The sequence below is a fragment of the Sorex fumeus genome, unplaced genomic scaffold (genome assembly GCF_029834395.1).
Source record: "Sorex fumeus unplaced genomic scaffold, SorFum_2.1 ptg000003l, whole genome shotgun sequence".
NCBI classification, from domain to species: domain Eukaryota; kingdom Metazoa; phylum Chordata; class Mammalia; order Eulipotyphla; family Soricidae; genus Sorex; species Sorex fumeus.
This window is the reverse complement of record NW_026606060.1, coordinates 28,604,923-28,614,949: the sequence shown is the minus strand read 5'-3', so window position 1 is coordinate 28,614,949 and position 10,027 is coordinate 28,604,923. Positions and strand designations below refer to the sequence as shown.

Below are 10,027 nucleotides of genomic sequence, written 5' to 3'. Positions count from 1 at the left end.
ACTGCAGCAGCTTCCAGGGGAAGCCCTTGTTCCAGAGGAAGAGGAGGTGGAGGCGGCGGGGAGGGGGTGGACGCGGGGAGGCGGAGGGGGTGAGACTCGGAGCCACAGCAGCGGCGGCGGCGGCGGCAAGTGAGCCGAGAAGATGCTGTAGCATCCGCGCCCGGTTCCCAGCAGGTTGGTGCTTCCTGCCCGGGGCGAGCTCCGAAGCTTTGCAATCAGGGCTGGGAGGGGAAAGTGGCAGTGGAGGGGCGGAGGGCAGCGGTAGGGAAGGTGGTGGTGGTGGTGGTGGGGTGCTGCCGGTTCGCCTCTCCCGGGAATCTGCGCCTCTTTTTTTTTTTAAGTGAAACGAGATCCCCAAGTGCGGAAATGGGCTGTCGGGCTGGAGGGGATCCGTCCAGCTCCCCGTCTCCCGGGGGAATCGCTTCTCCTTTGCTTTCTAACTCCCGCTTTAGCCTGGAACTCGGGAGGTGGAGGGCGGGGTGGGGTGGGGAAAAGGGGGGGGGGGGTTCTCCAGGTGGGAGAGAGGGTGCAGAACTTCCCTTGCACCTAGTCCTCGCGCCGCTCCCCAAACTCGAGCTGGCCAGCGACGCCTTGGGGCTGGGCTGGGACGCCGAGGAGGAGCAGACCCTCTCGGTTAAGTTTCTGCAAGTGCAACACGCCCCCACCCCCCATCTCCCCCGCTCCCCGCCCTGGCTCTCCCGCTGCACGCGGGCAAAGGGGCCGCGGCTGCTTTAAGAGGCGCCGCCCCCCCTCTCCTCGCTTTGACAATGGTCTGAACCGAGCTCTGCTTCCCAAAGCAAAATTTGTAATATGCCATTTTCCCGATGGACGCTTCTCCTCTGGGCTGCTGATGGAGCCGCGTGAAGATGCCGAGGTGCAGCCACACCAAGCAGCCGGGGCACGTTCCGGGCGGGCGCCGGGACCCGCGAGGTTCTGAGCTGCCTTTCTCCTCCCGTTGCCATAGGGAAATGGTCCAGGAGTGCCTGGGGTGAGCCTCTGCTCTCGTCAAGCCTGAGACTGCGGTTGTCGTTGATTCATTGAAGAAGCAGGACCCGAAATCACAGACATTAGGTACTGAAACTGCATTGGAGTAGCACGCTTTTCTTCCTTCCTTTCTCTCTTTTTTTTAACCGCTCCCCCTTTCCCCCGCCCCCCCCTTTCTCCCCCGGCCCCACCCCTCCCCCAGGGAAGATGAGATGCAAATTCCTTTTTGGCAATTATTGTACCATACATCTTCCTTCCAACCCTATCTTCTCCCTTTCCTTTCTGCACCTCCTCCCTACTTGGCTGTCTCCGGTGGGCTGAATGAAACATTTTAGTATGGAAATTATGAAGTCAACTTCTTCAAGGTGGTGGGGGTGTGGCTGAAAGATAACTGTCCAGCTGTGCAGGTTGCACTGACTGTTAGGCCGTCTGGAAAAGCACAGGGCTGAAAAGTGCAAACTGCTTCCATTAGACATGATTAAAATATTTCTTGAGGACTGGGGATTTCAAAGAGTTAAATAGGAGGAGGAATATTCATATAATGTAATCAGACAATGGCTAGGATTTCTCTCACCCAATTACTCCTTGTGGATTAGGCGAGGTGGAGCTGGATTGGTTCCTAAGAATAAATCTTTGCAGAAGAAACTAACTATAGAGAGTAATTGCATCTTTGCCTCTAGTAGACTCTGGAGTCTAAGTGATCTGTTTAAATAAAGTGATTCATGACAAAAAAAAAAACACACACATATACACACACAACCAACCTACCTTTTGTGGCACTGTTCTATATGAAGAGATACCGCTTGAATGACTCTATGCTAAGAGACCTTGGATATTGAAAGGTCCGTCTCAGTCATGAATGAATCCACAAGGCATTCAAAACTTTTATTTAAAATCTGAGGGGCTTAGGAGGCACTCAAGATTATGTGCTAAAATGAGGAAGGAAGTGGTTTTCTTCGCATAAAATCCTTTAAGCTTAATTCAAGTATTGGGATAATTCAACCAACTAGGTTTATTATTTTTTTCAACAAAATAAACAGTATATATCCAATTAATTTGGAGATGTCAGTTATTTCATGAATAAGGCATCAATATGGAGAAGATGAAGTATTTAATCCACTTGACTTTGGGAGGGGGTGACAAAGGGCAAATACCAAAGCAAACTGTTATTCTGCCGTTCTTTTTTAAAATTTTTTTTCCCTCCAGGAATTATGTGATGTCATGCAGCTTTTAATATTGAAAAGGAGTGTAAAATTTAAAAGTGGTATATAGCGATGAACTATACTTAAGATTGACTATTGTATTCTGGAGTGTACAAATTGTTTCACATGCTATACATTTTATGAGGGTGTTTAAGTTTTACGTTGATAACGAGTTTATTACTTTCATACCTCAAATGATATCTTATTAAATAAAACATTTTAGGGATTAGACAAGAATTTTGTAATTTATATTATACAGAAATTTAGTTCTATTAGAACAAACAGTGATTTGTGAAAAATGGCCTATTTTTGGTAGACAAATTTTCTTCTAATTTTAATGAGGACACTTTTGATTTCCTCATTTTGGTTGACAGGTTGATGAAGAAAGATCAGTATGGTTTAATCTTATTTCATCTTATTTCCTAAGGAACTTTTTATATAGTATTTATTCTCTCCCTCCCCTCACATACACTCTTTTGGATGAAAAGAGTTCTGAGGATCCACCTGAGTAACACTTTTAGTCACAGAAACAGTCTGAATCATAAAGATGAAGCATTCTTTCTGAAAACATGGTATATTATAAAAAATGGTACTTGAATTTCTAATAACTATAATTTCACTATGTGATTTCTATCATTTCTATAATTTCTGTCCTATTGGAATCTTGCGGTGGGTTTGGTTAATGTTTCCTTGTTGTTTGTTTTAGAAGTATGAATTATTGTTCCTACTTTATAGCAGAGGAAACAGAAGTTCTAAGTGTGAGTGATTTGCACTAATACCTCAGGGGTGGAACTGAATTAAGTTCTTTTGAGTGTAGGTATATTAGAGTGTCTGAGTCTTTAAGGTGCTTCTCATCATAGCACCTTTTAACTGACTAAATCAAAGACCAGTTCTTGTGCTTATAAAGTACCCAAAGTTTGTGATTATTTAATGTTCCATGGTGACCATTGTTTGCTATTAGAATTAGTACAGTAAATTTGGGATGCAATTGTAACTGAGATAGGGATCACTCTAATTATATTTTTTCCCTTAAAACTTAAGGTTGTTACAAGAAATCCAGAGTAGAGATAGATTAATGACTTTCTTTTTTCAAGGCTATAATTTTAAAATATAGATTTAAACATGTTTAAATAAACCTAAAATGTGAAACTTGCAAGTATTCTGGCAAAATTGTCACAGTGATGCTATTTCTTCTTCCAGAATTTTGTCTTAATATTAAATATTATAAATAAACACATTGACTCCTGATAATAATCTTTTCCAAATGACACAGATATTGAGGTGTGGATTTCCGGTATGGCTTATAAACTAATTTTTTAAAAAATGCAAATATGTGGGAGCATTTTGTCCCCTTGAATTTTTACAATTTTTATATGGAGAGAAATTGTAACAGTTGGAAAAAGAAGTTTCCTTCTTATCATTTTGATCGTGTTTAAATACAATTCAAATTAAATTAAAATATTTATTTTTCTTCATTCAATAATTAACAATAATAGCAAATATGTGAGTGTGAATGGGCAGGAGTGTATGTTGTGTCTGTTTGTGTTTAAATGCATTTTAGGTGTCTACTCTGCTATGCAATTTAGGAGAAATAAGAAATTGAACAAGTTGAGTTTAGGTGTTTTCTATGATAAGTAATAATAGAAAGCATTGTCTTGCATCAAACTTTATTTCACCTTCACATTTTATTACTTTCACATGGGATATCAGTCACAAAATACTTTATTTTCACAAAAGTTTCTCCTACTTTTTAGTGGGCCCTAACTAAATCATTCATAGACAATTGAATTTCTCTCCTCAGTAACTCAATTTATATGAAGAATCACATAAAAAAGTAATTAACTGTTGAGCTGCTAAGTCTTGACATTTTATTTGAAAATATCACCAGAAATATTTTCCCCAAGGACATGAATATGTAAGCAGAAAAATGAATTGACCTTGCATTATAAAACCAAAGAATGCTTTAAGATCAACAGCCAAACCAGCCTTCTCTACATCAGCCTTCTGCAAAACCAAGCCCTCTAATTAATAGCTCCTGGCCTCAATACAACAACTGAAATTGAGAAGGGCTTGACTTTTTTTTAAAACATAAATTAGAGGATTAAAGAGAATGTGAGGTTACTTCTGATTTTTAAAATAGTGCAATATAGTTAAGTGTCATAAGTAAATGCCTGTAGTGTATATCTTGAATTACATTAATAAATGTAAAAAATACTATGAAGTTTCACTAGCCTACTGCCTAGAAACTTGTGATTAGCAACTGAGATGTGAAGTTACTTCATTAGTTAATGTAATTTGTGACATCTGTTTTGTGTAATATTTGAAAGAATTAGTTTGTATTGTTTCGATGGAAAACAGACAATTCAGATTACAGGAGAGAAAGGAATATTAAGTGTAATTAGTGGTATAATAGCCTAAACAAATTTATGCACCTCAGTCTATTTTATAAAGCTATGTTTAATTCAGTCATTAACACTTATCCATTCTGTGCAGATTACTCTAAGAATACAGGAGACAACATATGAAAGCAATAAAAATGAACTTGTAATGCCAACAAGCTTTAAACTAGTTGGTGTGAAAAAAAATAGCACTGTCCACTGTAGCACTGTCCTCTTATTGTTCATCGATTTGCTTGAGCGGGTACCAGTAACATCTACATTGTGACACTTGTTACTGTTTTTGGCATATCAAATACGTCATGGGTAGCTTGCCAGGCTATTCAATATGCCAAACATAGTAACAGCAAGTGAAAAAATTATCTATGGATAATATACAAGATAAAGAATATGTTGATCATATATGAAACTCAATTATTATATAAACTCTTATTAACCTTTTTTAAATGAAATAATAAAAATTAATTTGTTCCATTATTTGTCACTCAAAAATCATTTACTTCCTTCATTAAGTCCCGGATATTATGCTTAGTGTTACTAATAGAAAAAATAAGGACAAAATGGAGATACTAACTGAAATAGATTTGTAAACTTGTGGGGTATTAAAGATGATCAATTAATAATTGTTAATAACAAATACATTTGGTTGATTTAGGTGGGATAAATCATGAAGAGAGATAAAACCTTTAAGTAGGTGAACCCAAACTATTTTTCTAGGGAGGAAAATGTGATTATCATGAAAAAAAGGAAGCAGGTAGTTTGGGGGATTCAGGGAATCATATTTCATTGAGGTCAAAATATTTAAGCTTCTATAGAGTTGTGTCAAGTGGATTGGGGAAAAGACAAGCTTAAGAGCTCTAGAGTTCTTTGAGTGAAATTTAGGTGGCAATATTGAACATAATATCTGTGCTAAGGTCTTCTCTTTTTACTTTCTTTAAGCAATGATGTGTGAAGTGATGCCCACGATTAATGAAGACACCCCAATGAGCCAGAGGGGGTCTCAAAGCAGTGGCTCTGACTCGGACTCCCATTTTGAGCAGCTGATGGTGAATATGCTTGATGAAAGGGATCGTCTTCTAGACACCCTTCGCGAGACCCAAGAAAGCCTCTCGCTAGCCCAGCAAAGACTTCAGGATGTCATCTACGATAGAGATTCACTCCAGAGGCAGCTCAATTCAGCTCTGCCACAGGTATGTTTTCTCTCTTTTCTATTAGCAATTAAAAGTGCAAAAACAAATAAATATTTCGGCTCATATAATCATTTTCCCCGTAAGGTGGATAATGTGTATATTTCGGCAAGAGGAATGTAAGAATTGATCATTCTTTCACACGGAACCTTACCTCAAACAAGTTGGGGATGAACTGTTGTCACACACTACTATCTGATCTTCCTTTTGAATATGCTGTCTGTATTTTGATGGGTCTAGGGTTAATCACTTGTTCATTAGTATTTAGCCAATTGAATGTGGAAATAGTTGGTTTTCTTTTTCTTATGGTTTAAGCACTATTATGACATTTGGAAAGATGTGCTTTCTATTTTCAGTAGTGTAGTCTGATTTTGAAAATGGTTGTGGTTTAGAAATCTGAAATTCTAAGTGATCTGTTTTCTTTTAAGAGTCACAAAGATATATTTAAAAAATTGTAATTTGCCCTTTAAAATTATCTTTCTATAAAAAGGTCTAACCTTCAGAGAGATAGTATGGGGGTTATAGTGTTTGCCTTGCACATGGCTGACCCTAGTTCTGCATGTGGTCCCTGAGCACATAGCTAGACGTAATGCCTGGGCACATTTGGATGTATCCCAAACGCTTCTCCTCAATACCCCCAAATTGCCTAAAACCTGTTATAAATCTTTTTTGTTTGATTATCATATAGTCTCCCCTCAAAAAATTTTATGTGTGTGACACGGCACACTGTTGTTTAAAGTTGGATATAGGCAAGTAGAAAATTTACATTTCAAACTCTGGGGGAAAGTTTGTGTTTTAAAAAAAGTGATGATGGGGCCAGAGCGATAGTACAACCATAGCACAGTGGGTAGGGCATTAGCCTTGCACGCAGCTGACCCGGGTTTAATCCCCCGTATCCCATATGGCCCCCTGAGCAGTGCCAAAAGTAATTACCCAAAAAGTGATGGTGCTTAAGAGAAAAAAAATGAATCAGACAAAATAAAACAAAATTTAGCCAATTAAGTGAATAAATGCATATATATAAATATATATATAAATATGTATATATACTAGAAATTGGAAAAATAGCAAAAGTTCAGCCATATTCTCATAAACTAAAGCTTGTTAGTTTTATTATTTTCAATATATTTTATTGGGAATAATATTTTACTGGAAAGCAATAGAAATTTTGGAACTATCATTTTATCTAAAGTTATAATGAAAAACATTTTATTCAATAAAATCTTAAATATGCTCATTTTAGGTATGAGAATCACTGTACTGTATCACTGTCATCCCTTTGTTCCTTGATTTACTCGAGAGGGTTCCAGTAACGTCTCTATTCGTCCCAGCCCTGAGATTTTAGCAGCCTCTCCTTACTCGTCTTTCGCTACAATTGGAGGCTCTTTCAGGGTCAGGGGAGTGAGCCCTGTTATAGTTACTGGTTTTGGCATAGTGAATATGCCCCAGGGAGCTTGCCAGGCTCTGCCCGTGTGGGCGGGATACTCCTGGTAGCTTGCCAGGCTCTCTGAGAGGCATATATATAATATATATATATATATATATTTCTATCTATGATTTGTTTCCTACTGATTTTCAGTGATGCATGCATGTATATATATGTGTGTGTGTGTGTATACCACATTTTGCATTTCTTACTTTAAATCTAATAGACAATTTATTATCCAAAGCCCTTGGAAAGAAAAGAGTTGTTTTTTAGAGTTTTCCAATATTCTGTTGACCTACACTAAATTATTATATACACCTCCTGATGACATTTCAGTATTATTTCAAAATTATATGCCTTCATAGTAGAAAAACAATTTTTTTTGTTTTGCTTTTTGGGTCACACCCGGCGATGCACAGGAGTTACTCCTGGCTCTGCATTCAGGAGTTACTCCTGGTGTTGCTCAGGGGACCATATGGGATGCTGGGAATTGAACTCAGGTCGGCCACATGCAAGGCAAACGCCCTACCTGCTGTGCTATCTCTCCAGCCCCAAAAAACAATTTTTTAAATATTCCTATGCAATGAGAAATATAGAATACAAATGTCTTATTTATTTAGTCTTGTTCTAACATGTTGCCAATTTGTTATTTTGGTTCAATCAAATTTGAAATATATTTACAAATTAAAAACTAAGTTTCAGAGTGTATATCTTTGGAAATTATAGATTGCAGATTAAGATCCTTTATATTTATTAAAAATAGAACTTTATTTACGTACTGGTGACTTACAGTCTTATATGTTTTATGAGTATAACATCACACTTCAATATGTGTATATAACTGCACAATCAGAAAGTTCCAATACTAGTCACACTTTCAAATTCGCCACTTTTATCTATTCTTCCCAACTTCCCTACCCTTTCCCTCTGGTGCTTACTTTATTATTCATAGAGTTTAACAGTTATTTTTGTTGTGTAATTTCTAGTTCATATGCTGTGGTTGCTGGTATGCCACATATGAGAAAATTAATCTTGTAATTGTCATTCACTTTATATTATTATAATCTAGTTCCATCGATGTCATAAAAGACATGATTTCATCTTTTTAAAACAACTATTATTCCACTGAGTATACATATTCCACCGACAGCAGTTTTCTTATCTAGTCCTCCATTATTTCCATGTATTAGTTATTATAAATAATGCTTCTATGATATAATGATATAGTATATCTTTTTAAACTATGAATTTCATATTATTTAGATAAATACTTAGAGTGGACTTGCTGGACTGTAACATAATTCTGATTTTTAATTTTCAAAATAATTTTGACATCGTTTATTCATAGATTACGTTTAGATGGCTGTTTTCCAATCAGTTTTACAAAAGCTTTGACACATTTTTTTCTTTAGAAATTATTTTAGTCACTGTGATTTTAATTTTACATACTATCAATGCTAGGGTCTTATGCATACAGCATTCCAACACTACACCTGTCACCAAAGTGTCTTTTTCTGTCCTCCATTGTCTCAGGGTCCTTTCCTTCCCTTCCTTCCCTTGCCTCAACACCCAAACTCCGCCTCCAAATCTCACTGCTATGGTTAGCTCCATTCCTTAGTTCTGTTTTCTTTGTCCATTTGGTGTTCTCTTATGTGGGTTTTTATATCTTATGAGATCCTTCTGTATTTGTATCTTATTGAGTTGACTTTACCCAACAGGGTAACCTCTAGTCCTATGGACATTATATTGCAAATTACAACATTTTATTTTTTCTTATAATGTGTACTATTCATATATGTTTCTTAATTTGGTTGTCCATTTTTTTTGACATTTGAGTTGTTTCAGCATTTGGTCTGTTATGAATAGTTTTGCAATGAACAGAAGAGTGTAATTTTTTTTTCTGAATTTAATTTTAGGGCCCTTGTATTAGAGGCCCAAAAGTGGGATTGCAGGTTCATACAAAAGTTCAGTTCTTATTTTTTGATAAAAGTCCATATAGTTTTCCAAAAAGATTGAACCAGTTGACATCTGTACCAGCATATGGTTCCTTTTTCTTACATCCATGACAGTACTGGCTATTTTCATTCTTTGTGAAATTTGCAGTCTCACTACTATGAGGTACTATCTTGTTTTTTTGATTTGCATTTTATGATTTTTCAGTGATGCAAAAGAGGTATTTTTCATATATGTTTTCTTCTTTGAAGAAATTTTTGTTCATCCCTTCTCTCCATTTTTGATTCGATTGATTTTTTTTTCTTAAGTTTCAACAGTGCTTTATGTATCTTGGAAATTAGGCCTTTGTTGGATGGGTGGTGGGCAAATATTATCTCCCAGTCTGTCTGATATCTTTTTAAATCTGGTTATTATTTCACTTACAGTGTAGAAGCCTCTTAATTTTGTCTGGTCCTATGACACACACACACTCACACATTTAAATGTTTGCTATGTTTGCATTGTCAATGGCACTGAACCACTGAAAATATGTCTAGACACATGTTGAGTATGCATCATATATTTTTTACTTGTGTTTCCCTAAATATGATTTGTGGTTTCAGGTCTAATACTCAGCTTTTTATTTTATTTTGATTTGATTTTTATGCTGGAGTGATAGCACAGTGGTAGGGTGTTTGCCTTGCGCACAGCCAGCCTGGCCGAGCCAGATTCTATTCCTCCACCCCTCTCGGAGAGCCTGGCAAGCTACCCAGAGTATTCAATATGCCAAACACAGTAACAAGAAGTCTCACAATGGAGACGTTACTGGGCCCGCTCGAGCAAATCGATGAACAACGGGAGGACAACAACAACTGTGTTGGCATTGTTAAGGTTTATCTG

At 37.3% G+C, this 10,027-nt stretch overlaps 1 protein-coding gene across 2 annotated transcripts in view; it reads left to right on the top strand.

Moving 5' to 3' along the window:
* The first annotated feature begins 773 nt into the window (after positions 1–773).
* PPFIA2 (PTPRF interacting protein alpha 2) overlaps positions 774–10,027 on the top strand; it is a 500,781-nt gene continuing 491,527 nt past the window's right edge. Inside the window, exons 1-2 of one of the 2 annotated variants that reach the window (XM_056114449.1) lie at positions 774–1,071; positions 5,522–5,772. In XM_056114449.1, the coding sequence (XP_055970424.1) occupies positions 5,524–5,772 (249 nt within the window). In that variant the 5' untranslated portion in view covers positions 774–1,071; positions 5,522–5,523. Of the gene's footprint in view, positions 1,072–5,521; positions 5,773–10,027 lie in introns of those variants that run through there. The other variant, XM_056114448.1, reaches the window with a different exon arrangement.